General features: G+C 41.1%; 1 protein-coding gene across 1 annotated transcript; it reads left to right on the top strand.

Moving 5' to 3' along the window:
• The first annotated feature begins 1,062 nt into the window (after nt 1-1,062).
• Nucleotides 1,063-12,945, top strand: zer1 (zyg-11 related, cell cycle regulator). Its single transcript, XM_026174595.2, has 16 exons — nt 1,063-1,222; nt 3,013-3,229; nt 3,316-3,466; nt 5,464-5,918; nt 6,947-7,120; nt 7,214-7,328; nt 7,453-7,599; nt 7,695-7,868; nt 8,212-8,427; nt 9,007-9,048; nt 9,681-9,800; nt 10,403-10,518; nt 10,631-10,819; nt 10,916-11,013; nt 11,609-11,711; nt 12,229-12,945. The coding sequence occupies exons 2-16, from the start codon at nt 3,063-3,065 to the stop codon at nt 12,314-12,316; spliced, it is 2,355 nt and encodes a 784-aa protein (XP_026030380.1). The 5' UTR covers nt 1,063-1,222; nt 3,013-3,062; the 3' UTR covers nt 12,317-12,945.
• Nucleotides 12,946-16,412: the final 3,467 nt, after the last annotated feature.

Here is a 16,412-nt window from a genome sequence, read left to right as displayed (position 1 = left end):
GTAAAAACGACAGTCTGATTCTGAACTATTAAGCATGCTGAATGTCTGAAACGATTATCCTTTCCAAAGGACAGTTAGAGGAGGTTGTCATGCAATCAGTAATATTTATTCATTTTGTTATTATGTAAAACATACAGATTTAACACAGACGATGAAAGTCACTCGGCTGGCATCACTAATCTCACCAAACAAGTAAACAGGAAATAATAAAAAATAAGATAGACGTAAACAGGAAATTCAAGTATCGTGTCATGTTTACATTAATACTCAATCTTTTACCATGGTTCCTGCTTTTTTTTTTTTTTTTTAAAGAAGAAGCTTTTTTGTAGTGTTCTTCTTATTATATAATTGCACTACAGCATCCTCTAATTACCCAAAACCTTTGCGCTATTCTTTTGCAACAATCTCAGTCTTGCTTTTAATCCTCCTGTAGGAAGGAAGGGAAATTAATTATTTAACTGAGTAATACCTCTACTTTCTCTCTTTTTTCCTATTTAATAGCATTTGTTCGTAGTTCTGATTTTTGTTTCTTAAACATGTGGCAGTTTAGGTCTTCCACATACAAAGGTAAGTCAGTTTTTCTCATTTTTGTGGAAATGACAAATAAAATTTAAAACAAGGTTTTGTTTTGTTTTTGTTTTTTAAAAATTCATCAGATTTCGTCCTCCATACAAGGGAATATAGATACATTTACCTTTTTTCCTGTATGTTTTTAATATCTTGGTGGGTCTAATTTTGATTTTTGATCCAGTACTCAAAAGAACTGCTGGGATGACCAAGATGGCTGCTGAGAGGCAAGAAAATAAAGGACTAATCTGCGAACGATCTTGGGTTTAACAGAATTTAAATAGGTGTCCACGTCAAATAGTATGTGTGACTATAAACATCTTTTTACTTGTGGCGATTTACGTAAACTTTACAGGTTAATAATGAACCGTTATTGGTATTGTTTAATGTATTACTTTGTTGGAAATCCATATTTATAGGAGTATTTCTGCAGATTTGGAATCAGCCTCACTCCACTGGCGGAAGTTCACCTGGCTGCTGGATGCCACCGACCTCGGAGAAGAAAAAGACGACGAAGAAGAAGAGTTGTAGAAGTAGCAGGAGGCGGAGCCTGTTTGTTGACATCGGGTGAAATCGAAAATCAGATGAGTGAAGGCTGCTGATAATTATCAGTTTGTCGCTACTACCGGAACGCGAAGCCTTGGCGAGAGCTAAGGTAGGACCCCAGCGGGGGAACCTGGCACTCAGATGCCGCTGCCCTGCGCTCGGATCCCGGCTTCACACACGCACAGCTCTGCGCTAGCTCCTCCGGCTAAGTCTGCTAGCGTCGTAGCACAGGGGGAAAGTCATCGTTAGCTTTGAGCTAATGCAGACGCTGAAATCCACTGCTGACCCGAGTTATAACTAAACTCTGAATAACAAGTGCTCATCCACGGTGTTTGAGCCTGTTGAGACTCTCTCATGACTGTTGTGTGTTTTCTCGCAGCGTTAATGATGTTAAAAGGAATTATTTTGCAGTGTAGGTAGCTAGCTAAGCTAGCTTGCTAACTTGGTAACAGTCAGAATTCATTGCTGTGTGAGTGTTTGGCTAACTCAACAGAAAAAAAAACAGTGAAAGCTGGACCTCTGGCTTCAGTCCAACAGGAGCAGTGATCACCTTTTGGTATTAACACGAAAAATGTGTTTATAGAAAATGTTAGGAGGTACAGAGCAGTTAGAAGTAAAATGCTAACATGTATGCAAAGATGCAAATAAGTGTAAACACGCTGTGTGACAGCAGTTAGGCCCTTTAACAGAAACATGTTCATTTAACTGACAGGACAAAAACTCAGCGAGTTTGTAGGCAGACAGCTCACTTCAGCTCCCAACTTATGCCACAGAAAAGTTTTGCATTTAAAGTATTTTATCAACTTGCAGAATTAAGTGTTTGAACCTTTAGTGGAGTTTACAAAAAATAATTTGGTTATATATTCAGTTTCAGGCAGCAGTTAATGCTAAGTGGCAGGTATTATCTTATTTTAACATTTGTAATAGCAGTGATCAGAGCAGTCACAATGTGAGGTTATGGTGGTAAAAAAAATCGTGATGTTAATGTAAAAAGTACAGAAAATTTGTGTGTGTTTGGGGGGGATAATAGCAGTTTCACGATCAAAGTACTTCTGTTTATTGTGATTTTCACCAATTAAACTCAAAATAAAAGTGTCAGCATCTATAAAAATATGATTATAACTGTTTAAATAATTATTGTGTCATGAATGGGACAGGGACCGAGTTTTGAGTGGAGTTAACTTTCAGCGTTGGTCGAGGTCTGCAGGCGCAGTCTGCTTGTCTATTTGATAAGAAATAAGAAATGTTTTTGCATATGCACATAGCTCTGATGATAATCATTTCACCACAAGAGGAAGGCTTAAAAGGTTGCAAGCACACCACTCGAATTGCTCTAAAAATAACATAGGGCTTCTAGAATAAACAATGTTATTACCTGTAAAACCGTATAGTTACCTGATATATCAAATATAGTACCAAGGTTGCTAACGCATAGAAGCGCTTTGGCCTTCCGCCTAAAGAAAGTCACCAATTTTCTTAATCAAATGGCCAAAATTAACAGGAAAATGCTCATGTGATCCCCCTCATTCATTGTCTAAATTACTTGTGGGCCAGTTGTTTTTCTGAGCAGTGTAAAAACCCTGACCGTAACATAAAAATGCTAAATTTACTTGCTAAATATACCTAATTTTCCGAGTAAAGTGTATGTGGTGGGATCATTATGGTCATACTTTGGAAGGAAGTAGTTCTTCTATTGCCTGAATATTTATGGGTTGAAATAGCCCAGAAATCTCCAGTGAATTTATTTGCACGAGCGATCCGAGGCTAAACTGATCTGTCTCTTACAGCTGTTCCTGAGTAAATTTGGGTGCTGTTTAGTTGGGTTTAAAGGCTTAGAAAAGGGAACTATTTTTTTTCTTCTGTTTCATTAGAAATGCTTCACTCGTTTTATTCTCACAGGTCCCCTGCACTGCCCCGTCTTGATCTGAGCCAGAGAAGAAGAGGCGAACATGGCAGCCAAAGCAGGAGACAACCCCGACAGCCTCATGACTCTGGCGACTGTCTTCTGCCTGAGGAACCTGAAGAAGACGATGTGCTACCAGGGCTTCAGGAACAAGCTGTGCCTGCGCTCAGACATCTTCCTCCCCAGTGAGATCTGCGACAAGCTGGTCAACACGTGAGTAACAGTCTAAAGGGTTCAGCCTGTCATGTCAGTAGCCATGGACTTTTAATTGCTTTTTGTTGTTGTTGTTTTTTTTACAGATACATGGAACTGGTCCACACAGACAGTAACTTTGAACCAGAGGAGAGCTTCTTCCAGCTCTTCTCAGATCCCCGGAGCACCAGACTGACCCGGGTGCAGCTCAGAGAGGACTTTGTCCGTGACAGAGACCTGGAAGCCATCAAAAAACAGGTGGGAGGCAACAAGGTGGTAAGAGTAACCACACCAGTTTAAGCTTTTGGCAGGAGATATGACCATCGAAACCCACCAAAAATTAAGAAAATTTGTTTTTGTTCAGCCAGTGCTGCTTCTAATTTCTGGTTGGTACTTATTCTAAAAAATAAAATCTCTGTTTTGAGATAAACTATCCATAAAGTATCAGAAATCATGGAAGAAAAACTGCATTGAAGGTGGATGGTGTAGCTGACAGAGCATGTGACGGAGTCTATCCAGTCTTTTAAATTACGTCTTAAAACTTATTTTTTTACTTTGGCTTTTGATTCTGTCTAGTTGGCTGTTTTAGCTTGTTGCGTTGTTACCTATTGTTTGTTGTCCTCTTATTGTTTGTTTTAACTGTCTCATGTTTTTATTGACTGTGAAGCACTATGGTCAAAACTGTTGTTTTAATATGTGCTATATAAATACATTTTGATTTGATTAACATTTAAACACTGGATAGTTTAAAATGCTTGAGTTTAAGGCAGCTGAGCTTCCGGTGGGTTCTTGAAGATGTCTCGCCTGTGATCCAAAAGGTTTCTTCAGTTCTAAAAGTTGATGGGGAGTCTCAGGCATTACACCTGCAGTGTGTTTCTCACAAAACTGAACAAATCAGATTTAAATAAAATTATAAGTGACAAGGGAATTCTCCTAAAATGTCTCTAAGCAGAAAATAACTGTATAATTTAGATAAGATGAAGTTATATAAACTGTATTTATCCATAAATTCCTGCGTTACAGCAGCAAAACATTAAGCACAACCTTGGGCACTGAGATAGCCGAGCTTGAGGGAGCACAGTGAGCAGAGTTTCATGTGTCCCATGGAGACGTGGCTGCTCGTTCCCCTCCTGGATCACAGTGTTACTGTGTGTGGATTCTGGACTGTTTGTCCTAAATAGTGATAACACTACAAATAAAAGACTAACAACAGCAAAAACTATTTACAGCTCCCACTGTAGTGTTGTATGCTCTGATGTGAACTGCCCTGGTTTTAAAAACAAGTCAGTGTATAAATCTGTTTGTTACTTGACCTTTGACCTCAGTAGAGACTTTCCCGATGAGTTTATGATCTCAGACTCTAATGGGACCATAATTCAGAAAAGTAGAGTGAAAAAGGGCATCAAGGCAGGGAGGATTTAGGGTGGGGCTAACTTGTGATTGGTAGGTTGCTATTGTGTGATCACACAGTGTCCCTGTGTTTCAGATCTGCCATGAGGTTTCACCCACAGGTTATTAATAAACTAAAAAGCTGGGGGAAAAAATGCCGAACATGCAGCTATAAAATCAGGATTCCCCATGTCTCTCATTCTGTTGTTGGACAGACTCCAGCTTTACCTTCTTGACTGTAGTTGGTGGTGGGTCACTTTAAGGAGAACCTGCAGCAGGTGGAGAAGTGGTCTATGTGCTTCTAATCTAAACAAACCGAGGCTGCAGAGCGAGCACTAGCAGCTGCAGTCCAAGATGGAGGAGCTGGAGTCTATCTGACTGCTGGATGACATCCTCTCTGAGGATTTATATTGAGGACTGGCACAGCAGCAACGTTCCCAGAGAGCCAGCCAGTGGAGACACGAAGTGCTAGAGCTGACAGCAACTGAATTTTCAAAATAGGACTGAGGGAAATGTTTGCTAGTAAATTAAGTGTGACTGGCATTGTCCTCACTGGTGGCCCGCACAAATAAAGCCTGTGTGAAGGAAACATGAGCTCAGAACAAGGCTTTGCATGGCAGTAAGCACGATTAGAGTGTAAAGTCAAGTGAATGAATGCCTTGTTTAACAGAACTCTGATGTATTTTTCTGACCTTGTTATCATCAAAAATGCTAATTATTTGAAGTAAATGCACAAAACTGGAGGAAGGAGAGAATTCATGTCTCAAGCCTGGGAAAACCCCGTCTGACAGGAATTTCATGATAGTGAGAAGTTAATGTCAGTGGTTTCTTCTCTTGGCCCCACTAATCACTGCCTTTGTGTGCAGGACCTGATCGAGCTCCACCTCACCTACTGCAACAACCTGTCGTCCCGCAGCTTGAAAGCACTGTCCTGCTTCCGCGACACTTTGGTGTCTCTCTGTCTTTTCGGCTGCAGCAACATCTTCTACAGGAAGTGCGGTGCCCCACTCGCCTGCAACGAGGACACAGACGAGGACGAGGAGGAGAGCCCCTCCTCTCGGCATGCTTTAGAAACAGACTTTAACTTCCAGGGATTCAACCGGCTCAGGCTGCTCAACCTGGGTGGCATGCCGAAAGAGCTGGACCCCGAGACACTGCTCAAACCCCTGAAGTCACTCACCTCGCTAGATCTGTCCAATGTACAGTTACTGGGGACATCTTTTCTCACCCAGTGGAGGGACAGACTGGCCTCTCTTGTTCTCTACAACGTGGACCTATCCGAGGAGTTGATCAGCACAGTTTTGGAGCTCGTTAATCTCAGGTAAGCTCTGTGGGGTGGGGGATGAGAGGTTAACGTTCATTTAACGCATCAAATAAAAAGTATTAATGTCTGGTTCAAGACTGGGAGGAGACCTAAATCCACAGAAGGGTCAAAGAGGGCAACCAGTGTGAAAATCAGTGCCAAATCAAAAATTCAGATCTATCTGCTGTGGTCATCTCTTGTAGGTAAAAGGAGACCTTTCATCAGACACTGAAGTTTCCATAAACTAATCATGGGCATGAATGATGGGGAATCTTGGGCTTTTAATGATATCTTTAAACTGTTCTGTGAAATGACTGTACCGCATACATCTGTAAGGGCTGTAAAAAAAAGCCAAACAAACAAACAAGAACTGAGTGCACAAGTTTGATTTTATTTTGGATTTTCTCTAATCCACACAGGGTTAAAAGATATATCTCCACTAATATTTAAATGTCCCTTAGCAAATCGCTGAGGAGTCCTTAGCAACCAGATGCTTTGGTAGCCATCAACAAGCTTCCCTGATAATTCTGGCTGGATATTTGATCACATTTAAATTGTTTGGTGTCCTGGCACGAACTCTGGCATTTAAGCAGGAAGGGAATTCCAGAAGCTTAATGTTTGCCTGCTTTATTTATTCTAAGACCAGTTTTGATGTGTTTGGGATCACTGTCCTGTTGGAACATCAAACTATGTCTAAGTTTAAGCCATCTAGATGCTGAGTTAAAGTTGATGAATTTGGAGGTAGTCGGTTTTCATTGTAGCAGTACCACTGGCAGCAAAACAGCCGTGCAGCATCATGTTACCACTGCTGTGCTTCACACCTGATGCAGTGTTCTTAGATTTTAAAGCGTCATCTTTATTTGTCAAAACAGACTCCCTGTCATTTTGGCTAAATGGTGACATCATCCTGAGCCAAGAGAAGGAAAAAAAACTGTGATAAACTGAGAGCAGTTTGCATGTTGTCATTTTAGTACATGTGTAGCTCCCCTTGTATGCCCACTGATCACTTGAAAAATAGTCACTGATGACACTCCCTCCTTCTTCAGGCACCTCGACATCTCCCAGGAGAGCAGGCGGATCTCAAAGTTTAAGATGACCAAGAAAATCCTGACGGCCATCGTCCAGCGTCTGGTACACCTGATGTCCCTGGACATCTCGGGTCACATCATGCTAGACAACTGCACAGTTCCACACTTTGAAGAAGCGATGGGGCGTCCGAGGTGGGTAACGATGAGCTGAGGCTGGAATCTCCCTTTATTGACCCTCAGATGATAAATGAGGTTCTTAACAAGCTGTGTTTTTCTCTCCATTAGCACTGAACCGTGCAAGAGCAGCATCTACCCTTTCCAGGAGCTGAAGAGGGCCCTGCAGTTTCTGGGCTTGTACGACACCACCCTCTGTAATGTGACGCACATCCCTGCCTATAAGGTACCTGAACCTGGGTTTCTTTCAGCTGATCACACCAGGCTGAACTGCAGATTAATACAATCTATAGCGCTTTATTCAAGGTTTGTTTTGTTGGTTAAATCTTTGTGTTTCTGGACTTTTTCAGGTGACTGGATCAAAGAATGAAGACCAGGTCCTGAACGCTATCGAGGCTTACACAGAGTTTCGCCCTGAGCTCGCCCACAGAGCCATCAATCAGCTGTTTGACATCGCCAGGATACAACATTGCAGCCAGCTGCTCCGCGCTCTGCAGGTAGGACTTAAAGTTCTCCTTCAATTACTTCCTGTGATCATCTCTCCTGACTGCTTCTCATTCCTCCCCTGAAACCTTTGTTTCCTTGTTTGCAGCTTGTCATCGCAGCACTGAAGTGCCATAAATACGATAAGAGCATCCAGGTGACGGGCAGCGCTGCTCTTTTCTACCTGACCAACACCGAGTACCGCAGCGATCAGAGTGTGCGGTTACGGCGGGAGGTCATTCAGGTGGTGCTGAATGGGATGGAGCACTACCAGGAGGTCACTGTAAGTCTGATATCATCCCCATGAACCAGCTGCTGCATAAATAAGCTGAGCAGAGTGTTATGGTCAGTGGCCACACTAACAGAATTAAAGCAGAAGGGCAGATTTTGTGTTATGTGAAGCTCTAAAACCTTCAGTTGCGTTTTTATTGTAGGACTGAAGTATGTATAAAACGGCGTCTTCAGAACTGGGGGCAGGATTGGGAGATCAGAAAGGGCTCAGAAATTGTTCAGGTCCACTATTTGATAGGAAACCTTGACTATGCATCTTAGCCATCATATATTTAGAATCACGCTCTTCGATTACATTTGATTTGTGAATCTGTGAGTTCCTGTTTCCTCACCAGGTCCAGAGGAACTGCTGCCTGACTCTGTGCAACTTCAGCATCCCAGAGGAGCTCGAGTTCCAGTACAGCCGCGTCAACCAGCTGCTGCTGAAGATCCTGGAGCCGGCCCGGCAGGATGAGTCCATCCAGAGAATCGCCGTGCACCTCTGCAATGCTTTGGTCTGCCAGGTGGACAACCACCATAAGGAGGCTGTGGGCAAGATGGGATTTGTGAGGGTAAAGAAACCTTGGAAAGTCTTGGATAAATTTCCTCCTTAGTGTAGAAGTCGGTGATCCGCTTCAGATCTCAGGCCTGTTACTTATTGCCAGTCAAGGTCAGCAGCAGGAGTTCCTATTATCTAACAAGCTTATTTTTGGTGTGGCAGGAAACCAGAGCACCCAGAGGAAAGCTGTGTGAACACACTGAGAGCATGTGATGACAGCAGTGCAGATATTTCAGATCCAATCTCAGCGCTTTAGCCATGTTTGGAAAAAGAACGTGCTCTGTAATTTGAATTTTATACCAACATGCCATCGCACTCACTATGGGCTAACATGCTAAAATTGTACTACATCTATGGTGTGATATATGGCTGCAGCAGCATTATTTAGTCTGATTTACGATAACTTAAAGCAAACGTTATAGTAAAAGTAGCCTTCAGGAGTCTGTTGCTGGTGTCCTACCTTCAAAGTGGATTCAGGATTGTTTCTCTGTAGCAAAGCTGCATTTTCTCATGTTTGTGTTGCATTTTGACTGAAATCAGCTGCTGATTATACAGGTGATAAATTCATTCCTGACTCTTTTCTCATTCTCAGACAATGCTGAATTTAATTCAGAAGAAGTTACAGGACAGAATGGTGAGTTTAAGTGCTTTACAGATTTATATGTGGCTTTTAGGAACTGAAAGAGTGCTCACAAAGGCCGATGCACTCTCTCTCACTAATAGCGCCCCGTTTAATCATCTTTTCACGGCCTACAGGCTAGTGACACTGGCTCATTTTAGAGAAATATTCATGCTTATTTTTAATACTACTGTATACATCAAAATGAGCCCTGCTTTACTATTAAAACCATGATTACTAAACTCAGCTCAGTAATCATGTGACTAAATTGATATGCCAGAGTGTTTGTAGCATTTTATGTCTTGAATGTAGTATACTCTCCCTCTTAGTGAAACAAATGTGGAGGTGTTTAATTTTGAAAATTCCCAGACATTTATAATGACTGAGAAGGTGTTACAGTGTTACAGCGTCTCTTCCTTTGTCTGTGCTCCACCAAATCTCCTGAAGCCCAGTTTTTGTTTTTTTTATTTATTCTTGGTGAGAAGCAGGCAAACAAGCAGCACTGAAAACATAACACTTCCACCTGCTGGAAGCAGGAAACAGATCCTCATCATCATCGTTTAAATGAAAACTAACCTTTATTCAGTTATACTTTATTTTGTTTTGTTGTTTAAAGCAGATGTTTTGTGTTTGCGTGTGTGTCTCAGTGTGACCAGGTGATGGAGTTTTCCTGGAGCGCCCTGTGGAACATCACAGACGAGACGCCCGACAACTGTCAGATGTTCCTGAACTGTCGGGGCATGAGCCTGTTCCTGGAGTGTCTGCAGGTGAGTCCAGGCTGCACCCATCTGTGTCTATGGTGATGAAGATGAGCCAGGCTGCTCGTTATTCTTCAGAACTGATATAGAAACTGAACTGATATAGGAAGTTGCTCGATTCACAAGAAATGACTCGAGAACAACGATCGCTTTTGTTATTAAAGCCAAAACCATGAAAGGAGCTGTTAGGAGTATAAAATAAAGTGCAGCCGTCCTTTTACTACTCGTGTACAGCTCGTGTCCACACACTGTTAAGGTGATGATAAGTGTAATAATTGAAAAATACTAAAATAAATATTTCTGTCAAAATTAATTTTGTGTCAGAGGAAACAGTTTTAAAAAAAAAGTTCACCATTATCCTTAAACTTAGTGTGTACCTTTATTTTGCTGTTATGTTCCTTTCAAAGAGTCGTTACATTTTTGCTTTTTATGGGTTTTTTTTTTTCTGCTGTAAGTTTGGTCTGAAATTTGTCTTCACCTGTAAACACTGAGTGGATTTGAGGGGATACAATTATCACTTAACTATACAGTTCTGCAATCGTCATGGAGAATTTCGCTGTGCCATCATTTCTAAATGTTTTCATCTCATGTTGTATGATTTCTGTCTGCAGGAGTTTCCAGACAAGCAGGAGCTTCATCGCAATATGTTGGGTCTTCTGGGAAACGTGGCTGAGGTCAAAGCTCTGAGGCCACAGCTGCTCACCCCACAGTTCATCACAGTGTTCAGGTACCAGAGGCAGAAACACCTGGACTGAGACTCTGTTGGTGGTTACTATTGGTCCGCACAGTCTCTCCACTCAGCCTCTTCATGTCCTCTTCTCCGTCTGTTTTCTTTGCAGTAACCTGCTGGACAGTAAGGCCGATGGGATTGAGGTGTCGTACAATGCCTGTGGAGTGCTGTCGCACATCATGTTTGACGGGCCTGAGGTTTGGAAGATGGAGGAGCCGCGGAGAGACATGGTGATGGAGAAGATGTGGGAAGCCATCCAGAGCTGGGACGTCAGCTCGCGGCGCAACATCAACTACAGGTGATCGATTACCGTTTCCCCTCTACAGTGAACTTCCACAGCTGCTGGTGGCTTGTCCTGTCTGAATGTATTAACAAAGCGACGGTCCTCTCTCAGGTCATTCGAGCCGATCCTCCGACTGCTGCCTCAGAGCATCTCTCCTGTCAGTCAGCACTGGGCCACATGGGCTCTTTACAACCTGGTGTCAGTTTACCGTGAGTATCAAGAGGCTTTGAGAGCGCAGCGTGTGTCGTTTACCCCTAAAGCTGTCCTGAAGGGTTTATATGTCACCTGACATATGTGAAACATTGGGGGTGTCCAAATTCATGGGCTGCATCCTCCTAAGTAAATCGGTTTGGCTGAGATTAAAGTTATAGTTTTCACACAGCTGAATAAACATCAAACAGAAGTGTGAGATGATCGAGAATTTGCATCAGTGTCCTGTTATATTTTGGGTAGAAAGGAGTAGACAGCAGAGTTTATTAAACTCCTCCGACACAGCAATGACGCAAATCAGAAGGCTAGACCGTCCAATTTCACAGCCGCGCACTTCCGGCCTACCCGACCTCCTGAGGACCCGGCCCACGTAGACCGCAAAGGCCGGGTCCTCAGGAGGATGCAGCCCATGAATTTGGACATGGCTATTATCTTTACTTGTTTACTTGTCTCCAAACTGCTTTGTTTTTTTTGTTTTTTTTTTATTTAATTTTTTTTATTTTCTTTACCTGCTTCTTTTGGGCCTAATGTTCTATCCAGTCCACTCTCTGGGAATCTCACACTTGTTCCATTTGCATTTTTCCTACTCTGCAGCAAGCAAGTATTGTCCTCTGCTGATAAAAGAAGGAGGAATGACTCTTCTGGAGAAAGTTCTGGAGCTGGAGAGTTCACATCCGGACACAAAGGACATGGCCCGGTGAGACTGACAGCTCTGAACAAACTGTAGGATGATGTGGTAACTGAGTCAGAGGCTGGGCAGCAGTCAGAAAGCCTCATTTTCCTGCTTTTAGAAGCCCTCTGTTGCATTCAGCAGAGAGGATGATAAGAGTTGTTGGGGCTGATCACCGAGTGTTTGAGGCTGAATCACATATTTCTGTATTTTTTTTCTTACAAACACAGCAGGTCAGATATCACAAGCCCTTTTTTTAAAACATGTATCAGGTGACATTTTTCTACTGTTAGGTGCTTTAATGCCATTACCTTAATAGATGGTAATTCAATTTTTTAAAAATGGGATCTTTCCTGAGTCAAACTAACGCTAGCTGAGAAATAAAGCCCACCAGTCACGACCAGCTCCCAGCACAGCAAAGAAACTAACGCTGATGTGGCTTCACAGATGATTTCCATGGAAATAAAATAGATATATATAATATTTTTACGAATTAAGAACGTCTTGGTCAAAATTCCAACCTGTGACTGTTGTCTTCTTGCAGAAAAGTAATGGAGCACTGTGAAAACTTCAAAGAAGACCCGATGGAAACAAATCCCGGACAGGATGCAAACTTTGGACAGAGAGGGTGACGCCAAGGGAGCCGAAATTCCCAGTAAATATCCAGAAAACCAACCTGAGGCCCCTCCCACCATCATCACCACAAGGGTCAATTGTGTGCATTATTCTTATAATTCTTCTTTTGTAGAGTTAGAACAGTGTCTCTGACCCTCCTCACAGCAGTTTGATATTTGACACATAGAACTTAAGACGTGGTGCATGGTATTTTGTCGTGAGGGTGTTTACATCTGCTGCACATCTCTTCTGTTGGGGGCAGGTTTGTGGGGTTGGGTGACTGTTATTTCTCAGTGTGAGTGTGAGTGTGTTTGCGTGTCAAAGGTTTAAACCAGAACAAAACAGCCGTAGTGATGCTCGGTTCTCAGCGGACGGCAGCGCCAGCCGCCCCCAGCTCGCTGTCGGTAACCGAACAAAAAAAAAAAAAAGGCCGCGTGGCGAGTCGGAGGCCTCAGCTCACACTCGCTCGTGCTAGCGAAGGCCGCGGAGCCGTGGGACACATGTACAGTGAATATTAGCCATTAAGTGTGCGGGCTGCAGACCTCGCGGCTCTGTGATGGACTTCTTTGTTTATATATGTAAATATTATGTGTGGGTCTCATCCTTTTACTGTGTGTATGTTTTATAATACAACTGTAAACACTCATGACTTTACGCTGTATTTAAATCTCTTTAGGTCTGGCTGATTGCAGTCAGTGCTAAGAAACTATACACAGAATCATTCATAGCAGTCCTGTAAACTCTTTAAAGGACCATTCACATGTAATTCAGCCTCCCGTCTTAAAGGTACTCAAACTGCAGATTCCAGCTTTTAAAATGAGTTTAAAGTTAACTCAAGGTAACAACAGACTGTAAAGAAACAGCAGTTCTGACATTATGTCCAACGCGTCTGTGTGCTGAGCTACAGAGATATCAGCTGAGGTTTTAATGGGGACAGGCTGTACTGTTGTGCAATACTTTGAACCAAAAAGTGCAGTCGGCCAGTGTAGCATCCTTTTTTTCTAACATTATAAAGCCTACATTCTTTCTAGTGACCAGCAGGGGGCAGCTTCTTGGGTTGGGGGGAAAAGGCTTCTGGTTGTATAGAAGTCAAACTTGAGTTGATATCTCTGCAGGTCCATACGTAACAACGTAGTAATTTCTTCTCATTCTGTTGGTGTTTGTGATTTTTGTTTAGGTTTTAAACTCTTTTTAAACAAAGACTTACAACAAAAAAGTACCTTTAACCAGTCTGGTAACTCTTACTGGAAGCAGCGGTGAGCTTTAAACTAAGAGGGAGGTGAAATTAATCAAAGCAAATACACTTCATGGACAAATGTATGTGGACATTAAGGCTTCTGGATACAAAGTGATAAAGCCTCTATACAAACAAAGAGCTACTGATGACAGACAGTAAGAATTGTTCCCTGCACAGGCTCTGGGTGAATTGACTTGGACATATACTGTATATCAAAAGATTCACATAGCCTTTTGGGCAGACATGTGTTACTTCTAATGTCCAGCAGGGGGTGACTCCTGTGAAGTCAGATTATAGAAGTCTAATGGAAAAAAGACCCAGACATGCAGACCTCGATTCTCATGCTTTGTTTTACAGCACTAAACATGGACTGTCAAATGCCAGACCTCAGTGGTGTCACATTCAGCGGTTCTACATGATGAGAATCTCCATCAGTGTCAGTACAGCTCTACTCAACTCAGTAAAATATTCAGCAATTTTCATTTCATTATTAACAGAGTTGAGTCTTCTGGAAGCCCAACACTAAATTAAATGAAACAACAATAATCCAGTACAGCTGGACACCTAAACACCTGGAAACGCAGGCTAATGGAAAGCCTTTGGAGTTCCTCTACAGGTCTACTCACGTGTCCACATACTTGGCCTTTACTAGAGCTTTGATGCTTCGTACTGCTCTCTCTGTGGTGTTAAAAGCCCAGAACCCTCTGAACTCCCTGGTGCTTCCAGTGGTCCAGATGATACTAAAAGAGAGGTGGTTGGAAGATAAACGGTTATCCTTTGAGGACACCTGACGGCCCATCATGTTTATTGGTCGTTCAGCTTGCTGCTAAAATAACTCCTTCACTTAAATCAAACAGTTTTATTTTGAAAAGCTAAGGGGAGGAAAATAAAACTGCGTGTTCACTTGTATGTTCAAAACTGGTGATGGGATCTTTAAAAAAAGACAAAAAGAAAATCACATCTGACTTGTTTCAAATTAAGGTTTAGTCATCCAGAAGGAAGGGAGGTTAAGTTTCATGTTTAATCCCCACCCCTGCTGACCAGGTTACGGTTAAACTTAACACTTTAACACATTTAAACACATTAACAACAACCAGACTCTTAATTTCTCCTCTCTGTTTGCTGTAGTGTCCCTGAAGATGCCCTGTGGAGGTCCCATGGTCAATTTGTTTGTTTCACAATAAACATTCAAAAGCTGAATATCTTGAACACCTGAATCAGAAATCCAGGAAAAGTGTTCTTTCTTAGCTCAACAGCACCCCTAGTGGTGGAAAAAAGAAAGGAAAAACCTCCACAGGGCACCTTGAAGATGTCTTTGAGTTTAAAAAGTTCCTTCACTGGCATTTTTCGTCTTGTAGCTTTAAAGATGACTTCAGGAATTTCCTCTTTTAAACGGTATTCTTAATTTATTAAGTAACTAAAACTTTACTTTATTAAAAAAATTTAAAAAAAAATATGTCAATCTCAATTCCGAAAAGTTGCTTTTAGCTTAGTAGGTGGAAACTTCCAAATGCAGATAATTCTAAAGAATTTTAGTGTTTACAGATTTAATGTAATTATTTATTTCTAAACTGCAGTTTCAGGTTGTTGTAGTTTTTTGTTTGTTTGTTTGTTTTTTTTAAAATTACATTAATCACCATTAGCAGAACCAACCAAGTAAGACCAACAGCTTTGGCAACGTCACAAACCACCTGGTTACATCTGGCTGTTTGATTTTAGTGTGAACAGGACAGTTGGCATTCGTTTCCTTTTTTCCTGCTCGATTGGTGCTGCTCCTCTAGCACGAAGTTGTGAATAAATCCTTCGGTATCTTCTGTCACATCAGTTCTGCTCCTCCTCGCACTCGCCTCTGATGTGTGTGTTTTTTGTTGTTGTTTTTTTGGGGGGGGTTCTGAGGAAAAACTTTGAACCTTCAAAAATATCTGTTAAACTGCCAGAACTACAAACAGTACAGGATGGAGGACTGTGGCTCTTTAATCGAAAATAAATAAATAACTAAATAGGTTCTAAATCTATAATTTTCTATCATAAACTAACCAGTTTAATGTCAGAGGATATTACAGGTTTTTTTTTTTTTATTATTTTCTCTCCTTTAGTCTTTAAATCAAGTTTTTAAAGCAAAATTGGTTCCTACCTCAGTTTAACATTGGTCAGTGTGACTTTAATAACCTGAAGCTATATATAATATAGTCCATAGTTTATTTGTTCATTTCCAAAAATGTAAAACTTTGAAAGGAAAATTTCAAAGGTTTTTACAACCGTAATCTCTGTTTCATAATGTTTCTTGCAAATTTAAGACATTTCTGAGGTTTTTATTGGACATTTGAGTTTTATAACCTCAACAAATACTTCAGTGCTTTCTTAGAAGTGTACTGAGAGACTTTGTTTTTAACCATCAAAGAATATTAGTTTTTCCATCTCAAATTTAGAAATTCAAACTTTATGACCTAAATACATATTAGTTTATTTTCTTTTAATTTAAATTTGATTTTATTGTATCAAAAGAATTTTTTTTACTAATTTATATTAAAGTTTTGTCCTTCCTGTGATTTTTATATTTTCACAGAATATCAATGTAGTTTTTTTGGTTTGCAAATAAACAGCAAACCTAGGAAACAATATTAGATTTTCATTTCTTTTTCTTTTTTTGACTTTTTGTCTCAGAGATCAGTCGTATCCAGTGAATTAACAGCTTTAATCTCACAGCATTTTTGATATTTTTACAAGTTTGATTTCAATAAAATTGCAGTTTTTCTCACATTTTTTTTTTTCAACCATCTCAGAAATGTTTGTTTTCCTTAACATTAAAATCTATAATTTCATAATACCTCAGAATATAAGAGTAGTCCTTACAGATTATGCCTCTCGTTTTAAGA

The sequence above is a fragment of the Astatotilapia calliptera genome, chromosome 7 (assembly GCF_964374335.1).
Source record: "Astatotilapia calliptera chromosome 7, fAstCal68.1, whole genome shotgun sequence".
NCBI lineage: Eukaryota > Metazoa > Chordata > Actinopteri > Cichliformes > Cichlidae > Astatotilapia > Astatotilapia calliptera.
Note: the sequence above shows the minus strand (reverse complement) of the source record. Positions and strands in the feature narration are given on the sequence as shown.

Bases quoted from the DNA above. Each gene is read 5' to 3' on its own strand.
- zer1 (XM_026174595.2), top strand. From the start codon at position 3,063: ATGGCAGCCAAAGCAGGAGACAACCCCGACAGCCTCATGACTCTGGCG. The intron at 3,467-5,463 runs GTGGGAGGCAAC...CTTTGTGTGCAG, and splicing joins TGGAAGCCATCAAAAAACAG to GACCTGATCGAGCTCCACCT. The intron at 5,919-6,946 runs GTAAGCTCTGTG...CTCCTTCTTCAG, and splicing joins TTGGAGCTCGTTAATCTCAG to GCACCTCGACATCTCCCAGG.